At 42.1% G+C, this 23,741-nt stretch overlaps 1 protein-coding gene across 1 annotated transcript in view; it reads left to right on the top strand.

Annotated features, from left to right (window-relative positions):
* Positions 1 to 3,462: 3,462 nt before the first annotated feature.
* PPP1R1C (protein phosphatase 1 regulatory inhibitor subunit 1C) overlaps positions 3,463 to 23,741 on the top strand; it is a 53,360-nt gene continuing 33,081 nt past the window's right edge. The window contains exons 1-2 of the mRNA XM_080400319.1: positions 3,463 to 4,921; positions 6,996 to 7,056. Of these exons, the coding sequence (XP_080256445.1) occupies positions 4,673 to 4,921; positions 6,996 to 7,056 (310 nt within the window). The 5' untranslated portion in view covers positions 3,463 to 4,672. The remainder of the gene's footprint in view (positions 4,922 to 6,995; positions 7,057 to 23,741) is intronic.

Below are 23,741 nucleotides of genomic sequence, written 5' to 3'. Positions count from 1 at the left end.
AGCCTGGCGTTCGATGGACAAGTACCGGTGATGGAAATTTGGGTTAGGCTGTTACAAGGCCAACTGAATGTCCCACCAACTCTATTGCTGCTCAACAAGCCTTTCTGTTCTTTTTCTTGACCTGCCTGTGGCAGCCCTTACTGCTCATGAGACAGACATGGTCTGCTTTATGTTGTCCCACCCTTGCAGATTTTAAATTCTTCCCATTTTCTGCATATAAATAGCAGACACTGTTTCCAGCAGTTCATCAGGAACCACCCTGGTTGCAATGCCTGTATTTAGCTATTTTGAAAGGAAACTTTCATGGTCATTTTGAATAAGTCATTAATATTCGTATTGTTTATTCCCGAAAGGCTTGTGTCTTATTGTAACATCTATGAGCAATGCTCAGTGTAGAGCACCAAGAGAAAAACCTGTTGATGAACACGTACGGTGTGCCCGGCAAAGACCACGTCCAGTGTTTATGCTTTCTGCCTCCCTTCTGCCCATGACCAACACTCCGAGCTGTGAAACTGATGCTTCTCCAGAAAAAGGCAGCTTGTCAGTTCATTAGGAAAGGGCAGAAGGAAAGGGCATGCTGAAGTCCCCTCTGGCTGTAGCAGGAGGCCAGCGGGCAGCAGCCAGGGAGCGGTGTGCTGTGCTCTGCAGCGTGTCTCCTCCGGCATGTTGGGGCTGCCCAGCAGGGTGCTGGGGAGCTGCTGGCGTGAGGACAGGTCCCAGCCAGAGAGCCCGAGGAAAGCACGGATCAACACATCTTTGCAAAGAATCTCACCTATCAGTAGCTACAGTGGGGATTAAAGTTCTGTCCTGAGATGCGCTGGAAGAAGCGCCATTTCCAAGCCGAGTTCTCGCTCTGCAAAGGCAGCCTGGTGGGTGAGAGAACTAACTGAGTGCTTCCCTGCATCTGCACTGGTGGAACTAGAAGCCAGAGCCTTAAGCAGGTTGGCTTTACAGCCAGCTCGAGCTCTCTCCTCTCCAGGCTGATGCTGCAGTAGCCCCTGACCACAGCAGAGAAGCTGAGGCAGATCACAGCTGCAACAGAAACTGTGTAGGGAGAATGCAGCGCAGAGACCCCAGAATTCCTTTCACGGCAGACTTGTCTTTGGCTGGGAAAAAAACATAAACCTCTCCTAACACAACAGGGAAAATATCTCAAGCAGCAGCTGTGCCGTGAGTATGCTGGTAGCTCATCACTATGGTAAGACATTAAAAGATGGTGCTTCATACCAGAACCTAATGAATGACATAGGAAGGAAAGATCTTGGACAGTTATTATTATTTTTTCTTCCGTGATAGTTTTAGCTGAATCATGAAGGAATTTAAAACGTTGTGGGGAGTGCACTAAAAACAGAAGATGAGCTAAAAGGATTTGGCAGTACTTAAATGCATTTCAGCTCTTCCCCAGACTATGATGCAGTCTATAGAAAATGCAAGCACACTTTGCCCAGAGACATCTAGTGCTGCAAATTAGGTGTAAGAGCGAGCTGATGTAGTAATCCTGAAATACTATATCTGAGTGCTCTCTGTAATATGCCTCATACTATTTTGAAAATACGTTTATTGTTATGGTGCCTGTGAAGATTGCTGGGCAGCCAGCTCCAAATAGGCACAGGGAGGACAGCTGCAGGGGCAGGTATCTCCACATCGCATCTCTGGTGGGCCTCTCTCGGAGGCATGGCAGCCCCATTAAGGATTTGTCTTTGTGTCTTGTCCTGTCCTGTTGTCTGGCTCCCTTCTGAACCTGCCAAGAAGTGGTTTTGTTGGTTTGTTTCTTCATATGATTGTTGAGACGTAATTCCTTTAGCCAGCAATGTCCAGCAACCTAGAGCTGAAACTCACCTCTGTAATCCTTTGAGCATTTAATGTTTTAATATTCTTTCACTGTCTGAATGTTTTTTCAACTGACTTTATCATTAACTGAAGAAATTTTAAGCCTTTGTAATGAGAATTATAGCTCCTGTAATACAGTAACATACACTGTAATTGTAGCGTAATTAAATACTTGAAGTTCCATAGACAGCTATAATAGATATTTTAAGGCAAGCAGTTTTATCATAGAGAAATCAAATATTTTAAATACATTTTTTAGTGATATATGTAACAGCAAAGCAGCTGGAGAACATTTTTCTCATGTTACCTGAGACAGAGAAAACAAAAATTATTTTCTTTCAAGTGTGAAAATTGATCGGAGAAAAGCCACGACTTCAGATCCCTGTGTATGTCCTCCCACCAGGTGTATCCCTGTGTATACCTGCTATGTCTGAAGCTGTCATCGAAGTTAATGGCATGTCTGTTCATGAAGGACTTGTGAAATTGGATAATTAGACTGTCCTGAAAACAGCTCTCTGATTGTCCTTGGTGAAGGTGACGTGTGCCTCTTACTTTAGTGTCTTAGACTCTTGGTTGTACTGGTGGCACTGCTGCAGTTGCACTCTGGCTGTAATTGTCGGTGGAAGTCTGTAAAGCAACTTATGATTCATCTTTGTAGCAATAGTCAAGGCTTAAAAATGGTCGTATGAAATGCTGAACATCACTATTCGGTGCGTCTCTTTTATCTGTTGTGGTAAATGAAACAGCATGTCGCCTTAGCACTGAAAATACTCAGGACTCGGCCTGACAGGCTCAGGATAACCTGGTCTCAGGCTCTGCTTTGAGCGGCAGGTGGGACCACGTAACTCCAGAAGTCCCCTCCAAGAGGGACTCTTCTGTGGTTCTACAATTCCAAGTTAATGCTACCTGAACTATCACAGAAAATCTAACAGGAAAACTGCCAGCTACTAGTTGTCAGCTGGAAACCACTCTGGTCAGTAGGCTTGATTTGGACCAGGAGAGAAATTTCAGCCCTCGCTGGGAGTTTTGATCAGAGTCAACTGGGACTTTAATTCTTAGTGTATGCTCGCCTCCTGGGCATGATCAGGTTCTTCATAAACCAGCTAGCTAGTGTGCTTGCCTCTGCTCAGAAATACCCTGGCATTCTGACAATGTGTTAACAGTTTTCATTCCTGTAAACCAAAGCCGAACAAAGTTCCCACCCGTGACTTGCTGGTTTATTCTGCTGTGCCTTGTGAGTTGTTCTTAACCACGATCCTTGCTCCCTCCCAGCCTCCTCTGCTGGCACGGGTGGGAAAATACTCAGTGACTCTGAAGAAACCTGTGACGAACTGTGAAAATCTGTAGTGTTTTCAGTGGCCTGGACAAGAAATGCGTTTTCAGATTCTTCTGAGTGTTGGTGATGTCCAGCCCCAGCTCTGAATCCAGCTGCTTCTCTGCCTCTTTCCTGCAGTCTGCCAGAGGCAGCCCCAAGCTGTTGCTCCTCTCCATGACCTGTTTGCTCTCCGTTCTGGCTGGCTGTGTCCTCTCCCCTGCTGAGAGAGTCCGTGGGCCCTCCAAGACCCCGACCAACATGCACCTTCCCTCAGCAGGAAGCCTCACCCCAGGTAACGCTGATTCGGGGGGATGGGCCAGCCTGGGTTTTCCCGCTGTACCTCATTTTCCCTTCCTTCCCTTCTGGCTTGGCGTGTAACCGGAGGCTGGCCCGGTGCTCTCGGGCTTCGGAGCGAAGCTTTCAGCGTAGCGCTTTGATCTGGCTCCAGGGCACCTTCCCACCGGGACGCGGCTCCGGCACCAACCGCAGCTTTGTCGCAGGAGCTCTGCCGTGCTGCCTGGCTGTGGCTGGCTGCCCTGAGCAAAGGTGCGCCTTCGGTCCATGGGTGCTGTGTATCATTTCATACACTTCCTTTGAATTAAAGTGAAATGAAAAGTGAAAAGCAATTACATTCACCAAAGGGTACTATTGGTATGATTGACCAAATTCTTTCCCTGGTCTTGGGAGAAGGCATGGGTTTTGTACCCTGAAGTAGGATTGTGCCCTCTAAATTTTAGCCATGTAAAGGTGAGGTAACTAGTGTAGGAGTCATCTTTACTTCACCTAGGGTTAACGGAGAGAAAATGTCATCTCCAGCAAACACCATGTTCCGCTTAACTAGGACGGGGTGAAATGCCCTTTGCTGTCCTAGCCTGAGGGAGCCCAGGTAGCCAGCTGAAGCGTGGGTGTTCTCAGTATCTGAAGTCATGTAAGATGGAGCCCACCGGAAGAAATCCCAGTCTAAATCTGCAAACTCAGCCTAAGGTGCAAACGCACTTAGCACACCAAATAAGCTTCATGAAAGTGTAGGCATCTGTGTAGCATCATCATCAAAAATCTTCCTGGAAGAGGTTTAGAAAAGGATTTGATAGAGCAAAGGTAATCGTTTGATACGTGAGAAGAGGAGAGCGGTTCTGGCACACTCTAACAGAGATGGAATTATTGCATCCACCCCTCCTGCTACCTCCACCCCCAAAATCTGAAAACTTCCTGATTTGTGTTCATCAATAATTAAAAGCCCATCAGCAATACTCAGAGGGAGCTTGCATTGCACTTCTGAGCAGCCAGATAGTAATGTACGGTGGAGAGATCCTCTTTTTCAAATCCCAGGGCTCCAGGCCATGCAATGCTAGTATTGCATTTTCAATTAGCTTCTGAGTGAACGCTTGGCATATGTAGAAATGAACCGGTACACAATTAGCTTATTGTTCCTTTCAGCTTTGTGCTGAGAGGATCTGAAGGGCTGCAGAAGAGAGGGGAGAGGAGGGGGGGAAAGAAAAAATAGCCAAGCCAGCAGCATCTCCATGGATGTGGAATAAGGGAGTCGCTGGGCTCACGCAGATTCCTGTGCTCGGTCGGGAGGTACGGCTGCTCCGGGGAGCGCTCAGCCTGGCCGCGGGCAGGGCGCCGGGGAGAGGCGCGCACCGACTCTCAGGCTCCAGCCTCCTCTCTCCCCTGACTCACCTCGGAATCGCGATGGAGCCCAACAGCCCTAAAAAAATACAGTTTGCTGTGCCACTGTTTCAGAGTCAAATAGATCCCGAGGCAGCTGAGCAGGTAAGGAAGATGGGGGTTTTCACCATTTTGAGGGAGTGGGGTGGGAATGGGGGCAAGGTGTGGGGCAAGAGCAGGTAATACTTGTGGCCTGAATGCTTTCCTAACTTATATGAGTGTAACTGTAGATTAAATGCTCTGGACGTTATAGCGATGTCTGGATACACCCAAAGAGGGAGGAGGATATGTCCTCTGGCCAGAATAAAGCATCCTTACCTTGGGTAGGTTTATTCAGTATATATTTATTGTGCCTTTTCTAGAACTGGACTTGTACAGTAATACGTACACTTCACATGAATACACATTCTCAACAAATCAACTAAAGTACATTACGTGCACATAAAGCAAAACGTGAAGCTGGTAATAGGTACCTAATGGAAAGATTGCACAGAAGACAGTTTATTTACTATTCATTTTAACATGAGAAAATATGAGTTATTTTTTCCACAGTAGTTATTTCTTCAGTTACCTCCTGTATTTCTCGTGATTTTTATACAGCTTTCTTTATGTCATTGTTACAGTGTTTTACATACTTGAAAAATATATACATGAAGAAATATGCCTGACTTATGTCTGCATTGGAATTTTGTCTGTGCTAATTTAGGTTTTGGCTCGCTCCCAAAACATACACGTACATATAATATATATATAGCAATACAGACATCTAAGGAGGAAAAGATACTTACTACTATGTGCAGATAGTGTAGATGTGCGTAAAGAAGGACACAGGGGATCTTATGAGACAAGCTGGATAAATCCTATTTAGGTGACCCAGTATAGCTCTCTCAGTGCAAGTCCTTCTTGACATTTACTTCTATTTTGGTAAGTCTAGGTTGAGATGATACCAGGGGAATATTATAACCTTGACAGTTCCGTGCCATTAGCTACGAAACTATTTGCACCTTTAGGACAGGTATCTGGTTTCCAGAATATTCTGATGTCGTGTCTCTTAAAAGGCAGCCACCTTTGCCAGAAAATGATGAGTTGTGAGTGACCACTGAACGAAGAAATACTAGAAGGGTTCAGGAGAGAATTGTTGTGGGTCTTCATTTTGTCCATAGGTGCTTCTGAGCTGTGAGATGTCTGTACCTTATGGAACAGTCCTGCAATGAATTCAAGCAGGACATGTTCTGACATTTTTCTGAAATCTATGAGGACCATAGGATTAGGATCTCCTGGAATTCCCATGGCTTTTGAAATGCTGTGGCCCAAAATCTGTCCAGAATTTACAGGCAGTGCTTTCTTTTTGTGTTGTGAATTTAATTCCAAGTGCTCTATGGTTTCACTGAGAGTGTGTGTTGAAATTAAAGTAGTAAATTTTGCTGTCAGCTATGCTAATCTGGAATAAACCCATTAACCCCGATGATGTAATTTTCCACTTACGCCTCTGAAAGCAAAATTTGAACCCAGCTAAATACAGATGTTGGCTCAGCAGCTAAAAAAGAACAAACACACTGACACTGAGATTTCATGTAAGAATGGTTTCTAGCTTAAATACTCTTGGTCCTTGTCTTAAATTCAGTGGACTATCAATAATCTGGAGGCTTTAGTGAAACAATGCAAAGCTTTCAAAGCAAATGTGTGCATTATAGGCGGGTAGTCCAATATCATGGAGTTAACCACTGTTCATGGAACAAAAGTAGTTAACCAAATAAACTCTGAATAAGAATTGCATAAAATTCAGGTTTATATATTGAAATGTAAAGTTCTGTTGTATAGTGCTCTTTGAAAACATTATTTTGAAAGTCTTAAGTATTGGTTTTCTTTAGTTAAAGAGCAATACTAATGTCCAAAAACTTATTCAAGATGATTGCAAATCCTAAAGGTATTTTGGAAATCTGTCCCTCTCCCTTATACCTTTGTTTTCTCTGCACAAGCAGCAGCATGGCCCTGATCACTGTCAGACCAGATGAGCACTCAGTAGGACTGTGACATGCTGCTGTTCTTTAAATATTTGCTGTTTTAACTGTGTCTGGTCTATATACTCAGGAGAACTCCAGATGGATTTTTTGCTTTGCTTTGTGTGAGGGGAGGTTGATGGACCCTAATGACTCTCCTTGCTTTATACCTGTTACAGATCAGGAAAAGAAGGCCTACACCAGCATCACTCGTCATCATGAATGAACACGTGCCTCCAGGTCAGTGCCAACATACCTTGTAAATTGTTGAACTTGTATACACAGGATTCTCTGCAAATTGGTTTTATTAACTACATGATTTTAAAAATCCAGTATTAATTTCATAGCACTGAATACCAAATAATGGATCTTAGAACTGTTTGGAATAAACCCCATGGATATGTGTAACTCATAGCCTCCAGATAATGTTAATAATTTCAGGATTTTACCCTCCACATAAATCTTCTGTCATATGCATAAGGAGAATTAATATGACCCAGATCCAGCACTTCCATCCACATTTTCTTTCCCTGGGTGGATACTTTGGAGGTCCATGAAGTCCTAGTCTTGGTTCTCCAGTCTCTAGCGGTATGTGGTGGCTCCAGGGCTAATGCAGCTAAGGGAACTGCTTCTGCAAAACAGGTTGTTTTCTGATGAAAGATCTGATGCCTGTTTTCATTATTCCTTTTCGACTGTGAATACATTATCTTCAACCAAGACTCCTCCCATAAGATTTTCTGTGGGGGTGGGATGATTTCAGGTTGCAACATACTTTGTCACATAAATGTGACTTCAGAAGGACTCTTTAGTAAGCTGTTCAGGGAGTATTATAAGCAAAAAAAAGTTCAGCAAGAATGGATTACAGGAAAAAGACATCAAGACATAATCCCTTTGGAACACACTACCTACGTAATATCAAACTTTTCTTTTGTAGTGCTCTGCAACATTTTTTTCCTGCCTTATCTCTTCATCACCTCAATCTTTTTTTAAAAGCAGTTCAGTCTTTTGCTCACTGATGTGTCTCTGAGGTCATTCCTGTATGCGCTGGCCTCTCAGTAGAATAAAACCACCTTAGCTCTGTTAGGATCCCCACTTGCTGCAGGTTGCTGGTGGTCTCCAGCTCTGATTAACATCACCAGCAGCTGAAGTTTCTCAGAATGTGCAGAAAGAAGAGTTTAGAGAGCCCTGCTCTTGGGGTTGAGATCATTGCAGCACAGCACGCAGGTTAGGGAGGTACAAGCATGGCATATATCTCAGGTTGTATTTGTCAGGTTGTATTTGTTGACGCTGAGAGTGACCCAGGCATTTGCTGCAGGGCTACCACCACCCCCAGTCTGGAAGGTAGCTTTCTGGCCTGAATTGTAGGGAGCAGTTCAGCTGTCATTACGGTGCACAAAACATCTGCCTTAGACCGACTTTCCTTACCTTGATGAGATCTACAGTGTCGGTGTTGCTAGGGCTTAATTTAAAGCAAATTCACCTTGACTGTTAATCTCTTCTGCAAGTCACTTTGTACGCTTCGTACTGTCATATTTCCTTTTATAAACAGGTACTTGCTACAGTACCAAATCAAAACCAAGCAGAGAATAAGAACTCTTTAATTTGCAGGAAATTTTACTGTAAACAAAGTGGTACATGTCTGTTATCTCCTTTCCTGCAATGTTCATAATAAATCTTTAAATAAATCATTTTTATTATGAGTCAGGATGCTGCACCTATTGGACAACTTCCACATAAGCCCAAGAGTTAGTATTCACCCTCTTCACTTATTTATATTTATTTGTGTAGATATCTTCCCCTTTTACTAGATACTGGGAACTAGTATCAGTGAAGGTATTCTTTGGTTAAATTATAATCTTGTCTTGTTTTCTAATTTTATATGAACTCAGACAAAAATAAAAACTTTAAAAGCACCTTCATTTTCCTGCAGTTCACCATGTGGTTTATGCATGAGCATGTGCCTGTACATTTCCATATGGCATGTTTGATATGGGCAAGTGTTCTGAACAGGGTGTGCACATGTAGCTGTGTAAACTGGCTGAATACAAGGACTGCAAAGCCAAACTGGAAAGGCAGACAAGAGCTTTACAATGCAAGTACAAACAGTAAAAAAATGTCTTATGGTCTTGACGTTGCAAGGTGCTGTTCAGCTTCTGAAACAATTGTACACCTTCAGCTTTCAGAGTCAGCTAATCCTAGGGGCTCTTGATGCCTTGCTGATTAAACCCCAAAATGCTGGTCAGTTGTTGGGTTTGGAAAAGAATGCTGAATAACAGTTTGTCTCCAAAAATGTTAAATGCATCACTGCATATGGTTGCAGTCAAGAAAATAATAATAATAATAGTAAGCGTGCTAACTTGACACTCCAACAAATTGCTTTAGAAGTGTGATTCTCAAGATCAACGGGGAGCTAAACCAGAGTCCTGTCTCTTGAATTTTACCCACTGGAGTCCTCAAATTCCCTCCTCTTTAGGAGCAAAGAGCTAGTGAAGGGTATGCTTCCAAGGGTTTGAAATGTGTGTCCTAATGCAATTCTAAATGTTTGGATGCCCGTGCAAAGTTTACTCAAATTATCTAAACTTCTTTTATTTTGAAAACCAGAGAGGGGCATTTGCTAAGAATCAGACTTCTCTATAGCCTTCTGTTGCAGCTGCTTCTGATTGCAGCAGGGGAAAAGCAGCATTTTTGTGGTATTCTGGTGTTCTGGATGCAGAACCATCTGGAAACCAGAAGGCAGTAAAATGTGTTTGGACATTTCAGAACTTCATAATAATTTTAGTTTGAGTTGTGCTGGGCAAAGATCTAAAATAGTTGTTTTCTTCTAAGTCTTCTCATCCATCCCTGATGTCTACTACAGCTTTGACAGGCATCTGTCATCACTGATTTAGGTCTGGTCCACTATGCTGTAAAACAAAGATGTAGTATCTACTAAGGCTAAATAATTTTAAACTAATGACAGCGACTCAAAAACTGTAACAAGAATCTGCCTGGCTTCATTGCTTCCAAGACAATGGTGCTAGACCACACTAAGTGATTTAAAGCTAGGCAGTAGATGTGACTGCAGGAGGTAATATCCAGCCTGTAATATCTTGACTGGAGTGTTTTATCGTGTTCACTCTGATTGGCATCATATATAATTGCAATCAAAGTCAACAAAAGAAAAATTTGAATTGCAGCAGCAACAGTGGTTGCAGTGGACAATATGAGCTTGTGAAGAAATGTAGCAACGAATAAATCCTTAACTCTTTCTGTAAGTGCTCTTTGATGGGTTATGTCACATCTGAGCAGAGAAGCTAGAGCTAGCAAATTGAGACTTAAGTTATGAAGTTACTTAACACTGTTGTGCTTCAGTTGTCATCAATGGAGCTATATTTTCTGAGCATTTTTCATAATATTTAATCAGTTTTACTTTTATTTGAAATTATAAGACTCTTTTACTATCTGTGAAAGCAAAGACAAATATTAGTGGATGGAACTACAGAGATGTGCAGCACCTCATCCTGTGCAGGATGCCTGCACATGGGATTGCTGGGGTAACCCACTTGTATCCTGCTATAGCCACAGTTGCTCTGTGTCTGTCCTTTATAAAAGGAACATAAGCATATGCTTAGTTTTAAAGACACATTTAACTATTATGCTGCACAGGGCTTAATCCAAAAATGGCTAAAGCTCTCCTGCTTCCTTTTTCTCTTGCAATATCACTAAAGTCAACAAAAACCAGGTATCACCATATCCTGAAAACAAACTTTTCTGCACTGCCATAATAATCACAACCTCCCGTCTCCTTACCAAGCACAGCAGTATATATATAAAAATCAGTTCTTATAATCTGAAATGAAAATCTGGCCATGCTTTAAACTAGCAGAATATCATGCTGCAAGAGCTCAAGAAAAAGCTGGTGGCAATGCAGAGAGGTGACAGTTGAGAGAGGAAAATATGTCAGACCACAACTCAGGTTTAATGCCATTAGGGCTCGCTTTGATCAGAACACAATGCCAGCGTTCTTGAGTGGACTGGCTTTGTCACAGAGCCAACACAACATCAAACAGCCTGGCTGCTCAACTTGTGTCGAAGTGTTCAGTCTTCTTGAAGCATTAGAATATGGGTAAACATTAGGACAAACTCCTGCATTTCTGAACTTTCTATGTATTTGCTGTTTCCAGCTCTCCTTTCTGCTCAGTTGCCTGTTCTGGCTTCCTTGCTTGTAATGTAAATGTTACTGGGTGTTTGGGAATAAGAAAAATATAGCAGCTGGTTGATAACTCTTCTCCAGAGCTGTCTTTTTGTATTTTGCAAATCTCATTTCAAAGCAGAAAGGGTATATTTTCACTGCAAAAGCAATATAAAACATATATGCCAAGTACAACTCAGTACATCTGAGTTTTCTAAAGGCTGGAAATCTTAACTTGAAGATAAGCAAGCTGTACCTGTCTCCAGACAAGGAACTTGCTTGCAGCTTGTCTTTGGGCATTAGCAGTTTTTCCATCTTGTTCCCAACTGATTTTCTCTGGCCCGAGGAGGGATTCATGCCTTTCAGCTTACTGCCACTTCCCCAGAGGTCTACTGAGGTGCCTCAGGAGCAGCCCCAATGTTTAGTGCAGTAGCAAACATCGCTGCCAGATGGGTGGTGGGAGGCAAAACTGTCCTTACACCTGTGGCAACCCCATGACAACCCGAAGCAGGTTAGGCATTTTATGCTAAATTGGTTCTAACACTCCCAGAATTTCTCCACACAATAAATCTCGTATAGATGTGCTTTTCTGATGATGCAAACTATACCAACACTACATCCTTGCAGGGATAAATGCAGTATGATCTACCCAGCATTAGTGGTTGTGACTAATAGTTGTTAGGTGATGCTTCCAGGTGAATGGATTTCTTTGTGTTACATCTGATGATCAGGGATTTTTTTTCCTCAATGTAAAATGAACTGAGATCAAAAAAGACCTGCTAAGTAGGAGGCGGCTGTTCCTGGGCATTTTCAGGCAATTCTGCTATACTTTCTCAGGCAAAAGTCTCACTGAAACTTGAATCAGCAGAGAACTCTTGGTCTCACAGTTCATGAAAACCAGTATGTTTTTCAAAAGCTTGAGATTCTGGTAGAACATAGTGCTTACTTTAGTTCAGGAAATAGAAAGTGAGTAAGCCAAATAGCAGCTGTTTTCAATTGCAAATTTAGGCTTCTAATGCAGTAATAAAGCATTCAGAAAAGCAGCACATTAATAAAAACTGTCATTAACTGTATTTTTTTTTTTTTTTTTGGTCAAACTAGTTGGCCTTTCTATATGCTAAATGTGAATAACATTGCAGTATGCTGTCTGTTTTCATTTCAGTCTAGGAGTTTGTGGCGGTATGGCAATAAGCTATGAAAAAGATTTGTGTCTCCTCACACCACAGGACCGGCACAGCTCAGTGTATGTCACCAATGGCACCAGGATGCTCAGAGGTCACGCAGTGTTCATCAGGTCAGCAAGGACCTTAGTGTTCTGTTGGCCTGTGCTGGAGAGGGCCATCTGACACAGTGAAACAATGACCTATATAAACCAAACATTGCATAGGACCTGACAAGTGATAGGGATTCCAGAACAGAGATGACAATGTCTGTGCTTGTGAGTATCCTGCCGTTTGCAGGCTGATGTGTGACTGCAAACGTTCAATGGCAAACTACACCCCTTTTTTCTTATCCATATACACTATGCTCGGATGCTCTTTCATTTGGGTTACTTTGAATTTACTCTGCAGTTCAGGCTCTCAGAAGTCCCCGGGACAAGCCTCAGCATAAGTTCATCACACATATGCAACATGACTAAAGACTCCGTGATCTGATCCATGAAAATAAAAAGAAAAGTTCAGGGACTTAAAAAAAAAGAAGAAAAACAAAGAGAAAAGTCAGGAAACTGTGCCTGAACTGTTTTTAATGCAGCCCAGAAGCAACAGCTCAGAGGCTCCAAACAGAAGCAATGAATTTAAAAACAAACAGAAAAAAGTTTTCCTTAGACTCTTTCATGAAAATGCTCCATTTTCATGAGAGGGTGAGGATTTTATGCGTCATTGTCATCACCTCCTAAGAGAGCTGCCATTGCTTCCTGCAGTACAGTAAAGACAGCAAGCCCGAGGCCGAGCGGGCCCTGCTGCGCTTAGAGCCAAGGTTATCGCCAAAGGAGCCTGATGCATTTTTGCTGTTCTTTGAGGTCACGAACACATTAGTTCACAAATAGAAACATTCCCTGGGAACATTTTAGTCATTGTGTAAAACACATGGTGTGAAACAGTAGGAAACACATACTGTTTCACACAGTGCCCAAGTGGAGTCTAGACTCTCTTTAGTCACTAAGTAATGCTTTAACAAGAATGGTCTGAAAATGGCTCAGAGAAAGCCAAGACAAAAAGGTGGTGTGCATGTTCTGGTCAGAATTCACTTATTTTACCTCATTTTTCATGTTTATTGTTATCCGTTCTTCCTTTGTTTTCAATGTTTAATGTTGCCTACATAGGTACGTTTTACATGACGCATAGCCCCTATGAGCTTGGTTGCTTCTGCTGACTATGGTCTAGTTGGCTGAAGTGAGTAAATTCAGCCAAAACAAGACCGAGTCCCTCCCGTTCACCAGAGCCTGCCTTCCCGCTGTGCGACGGAGGGGTGCAGGATGCGAGCCGCCTGCGAAAGCTGTGCTCCATGGAGAGGCCTGAGCCAGCCCAGCAGGCTGGAAATAGAGGTTGGATGTTCACAACCAGGATGCAGATTTCTGGCCTAGATCAGAGAAGCAGGGCAGCCGAGAGGACATGAAGCCAAAAAAAAAAAAAAAAGTTTTACTCACTCCCAGTATGGGTGAAATTACATTAATCCATTTTTTTTTGTTCCAGCCTTAAATCCCCATCAGGTGAATTGATGTACTTTTGTACTTATCAGTGCAGGTAAGCTCCTAATGTGTGCCGTGACATGACTTGTTCCTCCTGCTCCCTGCTTCCTGCTGGTTTGGTGCTGGAAGGGTCAATGTCCATGGAACTGTCTGGAAGTGAAGGAGGTATTTTTAGAGTCGAACCTTGTACTCTTCATCTGTTTTCCTCATTCCTTACACAAAAGCACCATAGAAACAGCCTTCTTCCACCCCAGGAGACTATTTGCAAATCATTTTTAATATATGTGGCTTCATGTTACCGATCTCCAGCTGCCTGGTTATTCAACATCAGGACTGATAAGCTTTCGGAATGTTTACCTCTGTTATCGCCTCTGTGCCTATTAAGACGACAAAGACCTGTGCCACGGGCAGAGCACAGCTGTGTGCACCACTGCCTAGCCTGGCGAGATGGTTGGTTGGGCAGATTCTAACTTCATTGCATTCACAAGGCTTAATATTTTGCTAGAGAGGAACTCTTAACATACTTGCACTGTGACAAATATTGGTACACCTCACACGGTTTGTTTTGGTGAGAATTCTGACTAGCTGGTGAGTTTTCTGTTTAGAAAAATTAAATGCCTAGGTGTAATTAACTACTTCTTGCAGTCAAAGTACTTAAGCTAAATTTAATATAGCTACATGACTATACAATTTAAGGAGTTGGTGGCATTTAAAAAAAAAGTTTGGATTAAAATAGGTCTAGTTTATCTGGTGGCAAACATTCTGCTTGTATTTTGAGCAGTTTTTTTTTAAAGGGTAAAAAATGTTAAAGTCTATTAGAAATTAAGTCCATTTAAACATTATAAGACAAAATGTTTTGAATAAGAATGTTGAATTACTTTGTTCTGAGATTATGCTTAAATTATACTTCAATAATGTGTTGGTACTGGGGGGTTTATTTTTTTTTATTTTTACATCAGGTAATAGACTAAAAGCCATTAATAAATGTTTTAGCCTTGCTGAGGGAAAAAAACAACACAGGGTTTGTCTGACCTCTCCTATTTAGTACTTAATGCAGCACTCATTTACCATGGTGACGTGTGCGGAATAAATAGATAATGCAGACAGATGAGAGAGAATCCAGCTTTTAGCACTAACCTCATTATGTTCAGAATATTGGGAAGGGGTTGCACTTAAAGCATCAATCAAGATAGCCCCATTTATTGAGCTTTCAGAGCCAAAATTTAACTCTTCATATGTAGTAACTGAAGTTAAAGCTTCACTTCAAAATACACCACAAGTGGGAGTTTAACGAACCTGGACCAAAATCTAGCAGAGACTCTAAACGAACAGAAGCGATCTGTCATGGGAGTTTTTGCCAGCCACGCAAGGCTGCAGAAATTCAGGGGGTGCAGGGAGGTGCAGAGCTTACCTCTGCTTTCCTGTGTGTCTGAGCTGTTTGTGTCACCAGCTGGTGGAAGCAAGATCAGCTGGGCCAGCCAAGCCCCTTTTACAGTCACCAAAGCAATTCTAGGGTAGAATGAAGCGATGTGTCTGTTGGAAAGAGCTCTGTTTTCCCCTTGTCCCCCTGAAAATGCTACTCGTGTCTGTATCTGTAATCACCCCTTCTAGTATTTTTTCTCAAATGACTTTACTGGAGGATCAGGAGGATATCATAGCAGCAGAACGAAGCAGTTACATGTTCACTCTTTGTTCATGTTTTTGCTGGGATACCTGAGATGCAGACGTACCACAGAGAATTAATTGTCTTGGTGTTATTTGTCTTGTGGAGCTAAACCACACTTACCGAGGTAGCAGCACTAAGTGGACAAATGTGCATTTTAAAGGCTGTGTTTTTCACCCGGGGCCGCATCCTTCGTTCTGATATGACAAGCAGAGAAGAGTCACAATGGGCAGAAAATGAGCTTCAGCAGGGCAGATACAAAGTTCAGTAAAGCAGTGAGCTTTATTGCGTCCTACAGTACTGCTTATCCTGTTACCCAGACATCCCCGACAGCCTAAACATTTCAGCACGGAGCCTCCACCACTCAGTGGCTTGTGGTGATACTGTGCCCTTCAAGTCTTTCTGAAGTTCCCTGCCATAGCTGTTCCCAGGCAGTGGCAGAAAGCAAAGATAAGGGTGAACCTTTCCTGCTCTTTCTTCGACCGCCACCAAACAGTAGCATCTCTGGGATCTGCTACCATGTAGCTGCAGCACTTGCTCCACCTTCTCCCTGTTATATTAGGATCTGCAGGACAGCAACAGAATCAGTGACCTGTTTAACCTGCAAGCCCAGCTGCTCTGAATGCAAGATGTTTGTATTGCTGAGTGACATTTGATAACCTTTTCTCTTTGAAGTGGAGTTGTACTGATGAACTAAAAAACTATTTGGGGCTAGGGGAGAAAAAAGAATTTTCTGTTCAAGGAATCGATGTTCAAGGAAAAATCCAGAATTTTTCATCCAGATCAACATTAGGTTTTACTGTCTGTTTTTGAAATACAGTAAGTAGACAGCAGGGCTCTAATTGTTTAGAAATGTGCTTTCAAGCCTCCTAAAATGCTGATGCTGGTGTGTGACTGAGGCTTTAATGTGTACAGCGTATCCCATAGGAGGGCGTGGAACAGCTCTTGCCACAGGAATCACAGCGAGGTGTTTCTGGTTGTGACAGCACAGATGGAGATGTATAAAATGAAGCCCAGGGTCCCCTCTGTCTCTGGTGTGTAGTAAGGTTAGTAGAAATTCTGAAAAATGTCTTTGGAATTTATGGCTGGTTTAGCCTGGGTTAACAACGATTGCCTTGTCTTTTCCATCCCACCTAGTCACGCTGATGGTGAGAACGAGATTATGGAACCTCATTCTGCTGACTCTTTGAAAACTTAGAAAACCAAATAATGAATTTACAAAATTGGTATTTGCATCTTCTTTTTTTAAAAAAGGTCTTAAACCTGGAGAAATACTATTATTAGTAGCTCACCTGATTCATGCATAAAATGATACGTGTATGTGAGGAGCCCTATGCATGTGCATTCTAACCACAAGTAAGCAGAAGCAGTTGGCCAGGACTAGCTTTACAACACATTCTTACTGAAATCCTTGAGGTATTATTCCAAAAGGAAGGAAACTGCAAAGGCAGCAATAATAATCACTGGGTAAGGAAGAATTTTATTGTTTTATATTTGTTTTCTTCTCCCCTGGCAAATGTCACTTTCCAGAATGTACAATGCACAACTGTTCAGCTACGATCTTTTCTTTACTGGCTTTATGAGCTATAGCATGCTAAGAAATGTTTGACTGAGTTTTGGCTGCTGCTGGTGGTTTTTATTTTAGAGCTTAGAATGCTGCTGCAGCTCGCAGCCGAGAAAGGAAGCGCTTGCCCTGATAGCTATTGCAGCTGTAACTCTCATGCAAAGGTCGCCGTTGGTGGGTCAGTTCTGAGCCGTTTTCCATCACAACTGATTCCTGCATATGAAACTATTAGGAAATGGTTTAAATGTATATCAGGGAATCAGCTAGTATTATATTGCTGGTAACCATGGATTTTTCTTCATCATCTATGCCTCAGTTGTATTTAAGTCTTCCACCTCTTCAATATGTCATTTGAACACAGACTGAATATAAAGCAGGCAAGCAGCTGGCAAAGAACATGTTACTATCACTATTCAGTATTACTGATGAGTTCACAACTCTAGGTAACTGTCTTCTCAAAGTACTTTGCTGCTTTCTGTGTTTGAAAATACTTAATGAACACATTAAGTCTTTTCACAAACTAAAACATTCTTATGAATGACTCTTTGAGTCAATGGACAAAGTAAATGGACAAAACTATTTGGGAAGTTTTTGTGCTTGTGCTTTGGTAACATTTGGTAAAACAGTAGCCGTTATTTGCAAAACTTTAGTAGTCTGGCAGTATGTTTTGCTTGGACACATTCATTTCAGTGGCACCTTTCTGCTCTTTGAATCTGTTTATTTGCTGGCAGTCGCGCAACAGCTCTGGCCCTCCTCTAACCTCTCAAAAGCTGTCTTTACCTCCACTGCCCTACTCTTGCCTTTGTGTGAGCCTTTTCTTTCACTGTCAGGTTTCAGGCCAGGTGGGATTATGCTGTGAGTGTGGAAACTGCCCTTACTCCGTGCAGCAAAGACGTAATCTTTACTGACATCTATATAGACCCGGTATCAATGTAACCTTACAATGAGGTGAGCTCTCCTTCTACACAGTTGGGTACTTCAAGACACCACATTGTGCTTTTAGGTCTATTTGCCAGTCCTTGCCCTTTGGTTCTTCCATATCTCTGTGAAAGTCTGTTTTTCCAAGGTCTTCTTGTGGTTCAGTTTGGGCCTCCAGCACCGCCAGGGGCACCCTGAAATGCTGGCTGTCGGGTTCCCCTTCTGGCTCGTGCCGGGAAATCAGTGTCACCCTGGTTTACAATTATTTGCTTCAACAGTAAGGAACTTCTCAATTTAAAGGAAAGATTTGAGTCATCCTAAATAGATGTGCATAAAAGAGGGTCATATGTAGATCACATATTGTTTAAGTCTCACTTTGCACATTTTGAGACTTGAGTTTGCCATTGCCATCAACTTTCCCATTAGGACAAGGATTTCACATCACCGATCACAGTAGTTTTCTTTGGTTTGTCTCACTTTTACTTAACGGAACGAACTAACTTGGATTTTCAAAGATGCAGTGAATGTTAATGTGTCATTACTTAGTTTAGATAATGAGCAAGAGTTCTGACTAAGCCAGTTTACATAGGGGTGAAGTTATTTCCCAGTTGCACTAACTCTAGAACTAGTTCATTAGATGAGAATTAGATGAGAAAGTAGTTTGCCTTTTTCCTCTTCTTTTTTTTTTTCCCTCAAACTCATGCTATATAGCTAGGATAAAACCTTGATTTTCAAGCCAATGGCAAAACTTCCTGTTGCTTGTGGCCTGATAAAGTCAGCGGGGAAATGATTTTCTGTCTTTCACTTCCCTCAAAACTTCTGGTTTGTCTGATTTGTTTTGCTGATGCAGACCATAGATTCGCCGCAATAGTTGCCCTGAGCAGCCCCCCACGTCCAGGGGGGACCCATTTTGCCTGGAGCACTGCACAGCTCCCCTTAATGCCCAACTGAGCCGGGAACCCGCAGAGTAACTTTTTGCAGAAGGTGGGAGTGTGACCGGCAGCGCAGATTTGTGGTGAAGCTCACCTGGCTATGTTGTGCTGGAAACACAGTGCTTTGCTGGTAACCACGTGGTATTCTTTTAGAATGAGTTAATTTAAGAGAGCAACTCTGAAGCAACACAGGGGCAGTTCCTGACCTGGAGCTTCTGCACACAGTGACGCCCTGTGGTCCGGCCAGAGGTTCCTCCTGGTTCTGATGCCATGAGTCCACACCGGTCAGCTGCATGTTATATGAAATGTTCATCCTGGAGTCATTCCTGGTAATCTAGTAAGAGATTTATATTGGGTCCAGAAAATGTCTCATCTGAGAGCTCAAAAGAAAAAAAAGGCAACTCAGTCCTTATTAATAAGAAGAGAGAAAATAAAGAATTAAATTTGAATTATTTTCCAATGTATATTTTAAGAGCTATATTTGGTTTATGGGACTCATTTAGAACTTGTTTTATACTTATATTTAACAGGAGGAAGGCAGAATGAAAAGTTGAAAACAAAATGCTTATGAGAGGGATGATTTTTTGTGCTTGTTGTAATAATTCATGACATGCAGCAATAAAGCTGCAGACCTGATCCATCACTGTTATAATCTAGTTTAATGCCAGTGGAACTAGACTGTTTTCCATGAGTCTGGCATGAAACTGGAATAACAAGGTGGTGAATCAGGCACTGTAATTCCCTTGTGAGATTCATGTGATGTAAACAAACACATTTGAATTCACATTTGAGGTTTGTAATTTCTTCAGTTTCTTCCAAACCAAATCATGGTCTCAGAATGTATGCTTTAAAGAAATGTTGATCTGTGTAATTTGTGAAAGGTGGTTTTATTTCATATTCTTATGGCTGTGTAGTTGAAGGTGGGTCCTTAGACAGTGCCTGTATGATGTTCAGAGATTATGGATGCTGTTTGGATCAGATGCTGTTGTGTGTGTTGGGAGGAAAAGGATGATCATCCTTTTCATTTACAGGCTGACTTTGAGCACCTTTAGGAAGGATTTGGTCTAACAAAGGGGATTGCTGCCCCTACTCTCAGGACTAGTAATGGCTACTGGAATACTGAAGGTGGGAAATACAGAGCTATGTAAACAGAAATAAGCTAATTTACCTGGAAAGAAAATTTTAAATCTCCAAACAGCTGATTCATCCAGCCTGTGGCATTTTAAGGAACTACGGAGAGCTGGTTGCATTCAGGAGCTAGTTGGGAAAAGCTACTCTATGATCTCTGAGCCAGAGGGATGAGCAATCTCTTGGCGATGGTTCTGTCAGGGTGACGTGGGACCTCTCCCATGCTACACACCTGAACTGCAAACACCTGATAGAATAAGCATGCAAATGCTTGTGTATATAGCAAATTCCTCTCTCCTCAATGTTTTAATTAATGCTTCCTATACAAACCTTGTTATTAGTGTCCCCTAAAGGGCCAGGCAGTAATTTAGATGCTGATTAGTGTGTGAGATGCAGCAGAACTGCAATGTATGCACTCTCTTGTCAGCATTTGACTAAGGAGGGGAGCAGGCCTTACAGCTACGTTTACTGCAGCAGCTGGGATACTGGAGTTTAATGAGGTCCTTTTGCAATATGAAGATTTTCAGAAACATACTCCTGCCAGGAGGGCTTACCAGGATATTTTTTTGTAATTAAATATAATTATACCTATACCTGTAGTTTTCATTGAGAGATACAGGCGAACAAAAAACAGCAAGCAAAAGTAAAATAATTCACTACATAAGCATTGTCTATTTTTGTCTTTTTGGGCTTTTTTCCTTTTCCTGCTGCAGTGATTTAGTAAAAAACGATGCGATGCTAGCTCATCTGGCAATGCGTAGTTAGAACACTGGCAAAAGCAAAATGTTAAATATTTTTTGATCTTCCCTTGTCTTCTGGAGGAAAGAAAAAGTAGTTTTGATAGCAGAAAAAACAAATAACATTATGCCAGTCATTTTCTAAATCAGATTTAAATGAGCTTTTACAAGTACCAATGGCAAATATGAACAGTGGTGGTCAAACACCAGTGAGGCAAGCTGGTAGACCTAAAAATATCCTTACTGATGAAGAAATAAAAATGTGAAATGACTGAAACAAATTTTTCAGAAATTTTCAGGTTTGTCCGCCACTAAGTTGCAGGAGAATGAAGAATTATTTGGAAAATTATCCAATTCTTTTCTTAGTTCCTGAAACTGTGTGGGTCTGTGCTGTTTAAATGTAAGGTTTTGAAGCAGGTGATCTGCCTTTTTGCACAGTTAGCACACACCAAGGCTGGGAGCAGAGCTCTGCCTGCTGCCAAAGCACTCGAGCATCCCCCAACCCTGCAGGAGGCAGAGAGAGCCACCCTTCTCTTCATCATGGGAGATGGCTAAGTAGAGCCAGAGCCAGGAAAATTATTTTCATTTTCCAACTGTATGTCATCATCATCTGAACATATTGATCAGAAGTCAGCAACTGGTTCATTTCTTTCACAATTTTTGGGAGAGAAAGCTTTACACATGGGCATAGTACTGTTTGGCCACGGAGATATTTCATCAAAACTAATGAAATGAAATTAAACTGGCTGAACTATTTCATAGCAGCATCAGCTAGCTTGGGGTGTGCTGCACTAAAGTTTGCATGTCGAAGGCTGGGTCCATGCTTCTGTGCATCTACTTTGCTCTCTCCAGGGGCACTGTTTTTTCAGTGGTGGGGTCAGGATTATAAAAAAGCCCCAGACTGATGGTGACATTGTGTCCTTAAAGTCTCTCTTCAGGCTCATCTCTTTCAGATTCAAACCATTCTTGTTTAATCGTTCTTTACCTAAATCCTGTTATAGGCATGTGGTTTGTGGGCTATTTCCGCTATCTGAGCAACTGAAGGGTATTATGTTTATTATTTTTAAGGGAAAATTTAGACACTATGACAAAAACTAACCAAATCTAAAGCCCTGTCAGCCCCTTGTGACTTTAATCTGAAACTCCTCAGCTTTCTTTTCCCAAGTACAATTCCAAGAAACTCTCTCCAACAGTTATACCAGCCTCTTACTGAGTTTCTTTTGTGTAAAAGCCAGCCTCTCTGACCTGTTCTGTTCCTCCAGTGCCTGACTGAAACCCTACAGAAAAGGCTTTTATTTGCTCATGCCAGGGGGAAAGAAAGCAGGGTACTTAGCTGGATGAGATAAGCTTTTGCGGGATGACTCCACTGCAGATCCCATGGGTGATACCAGAGGCCACCTCTTTTAAAATAGGTCACCTCTTGCCCTTCTAGCTGCTCCAAGTGCATTAACATTATCCAGTGGGAGAAGAGAGGCAGATGAACTTTGATTTTACCCTAAAATGACCACAAGGCTTCCCCCAGCACGGTCATGCCGTCTGCACAACAGTGGAGATGCTCAGCAAAAGCGATCAGCAGCACCAAGCGGTTGCCATCCTGGCTGTAACCAGCCTCCTTCCGCTTGGGTCTTTTCTGACCTCACGTAATGACACCTTTGGGGTAGCTTGGCTTGTTGTATCAGCATGGCTGGATGGCTGGGCTAAAAAAACTTCAAAAGAGCTCTGCTAACAAGAGCATTTGGGAGACAAATCACTTGGCAGTTCTTCCTCTGTATTTCAGCAATATAGCCGGGCCAAATCTTGCAGGTTTCCTGGTGAGCGGATGAGATCTTGCCCTGGGTAAAGACTAAGCTCAGAGCTGTATTGCTGAAAGGGGCTCTGTGCAGGTAGGTGGGCTTTCAAAAGTGTCTCTCCTTAAAGAAGTAAGGCTTAATTTGAGAAGGTCTGTGTGCATATCTGGACAGATGGAAATACCCTTTAGGCTGAACCTTTCATTGATGAACATGGACCGTTTCTCTTCCTGATGACACTGACTAAGGCCTGAAACCCTGTTTATTTTGCCAGGTGCTGCTCCAGCCTACATGAGGACAGGGTCACACTATCCTCAGAGTTTATTCATCCAGCACAGGGGAAAGCCCTCAACTAATTTTTCCTTAGCACAGGTGCAAAAAAATCTCTAAACAGAGCTCTAATCCGATTTTTACATACCTCAACTTTCCAGTAACTTGGGTATGTACAAATCTCTTCTCAGCTCTTCAAATGATTTCTATTATACCACTTCAAAACAAAAACACAAAAACTGTCAAGAGCTTACTTGAGTAATTAGATTCCTGTTAGCCGGTTAGAGCAGCAAAGAACGTTAAACTGGAGAAAAAAACCCCTATGTTGAGATTTAGAATATAATACAGCCGTATCGTGTTCTGTGAGCAATGTTGTGATTTGTGAGAGGGGAAATAGAGCATCAGTAAAGTCTCCTTCCCTCCTGACCCCCAAAAGAGAGCAAACCTGTAGAGACAAGTTATCTACTGAAAGCTTGGGTTTTATTTCATGTAAGAGAGAAACGACTGATGACTTGAATTCACATTCTCCATGATATAATTGCCTAGTTATAAACATGATAAGGAAATGTCTCATTCTGTATAACTATGATTATTTTTTTTTGTGAGCAGAATCCTGACTGCACAGTAGTCAGTGGGAACTAAATGATGCTAAGAAACCAGGGATTCATTCTCTTGTGTAAACTAAGTGATATCAAAGTCTGATCTTTGTGATTTAGTTTATGATTTTTTCCTGACACTACTCAAGAGGAATTTATGCTCAAAGAGCTCAGTAAAGAAATTCAACTTATAATTGTCAATGGATCTGAGAGGGATTTAAGGCTGGGAAATGCGTGGCTTGTTTGAATTCCATCACTGGATGTGTCTGATTTGCAGTAGCTGATGATGTTCTTTCTTTCCTTATGCCTTCCATTCTCGTCATAAATCCTGTTGTCAGAGATTTTCTGTGTGGAATCTTTTGATGCCAGAACTGACCTGTTGTAGCGAGAGCATCGATTCCTACACACAGTGACTCTCACAAGCACGCTTTCTTAGTAAGACTGCTATAAGAACATGCTTCCGTGAATTT

The sequence above is a fragment of the Falco punctatus genome (assembly GCF_963210335.1).
Source record: "Falco punctatus genome assembly, chromosome: 8".
NCBI lineage: Eukaryota > Metazoa > Chordata > Aves > Falconiformes > Falconidae > Falco > Falco punctatus.
Note: the sequence above shows the minus strand (reverse complement) of the source record. Positions and strands in the feature narration are given on the sequence as shown.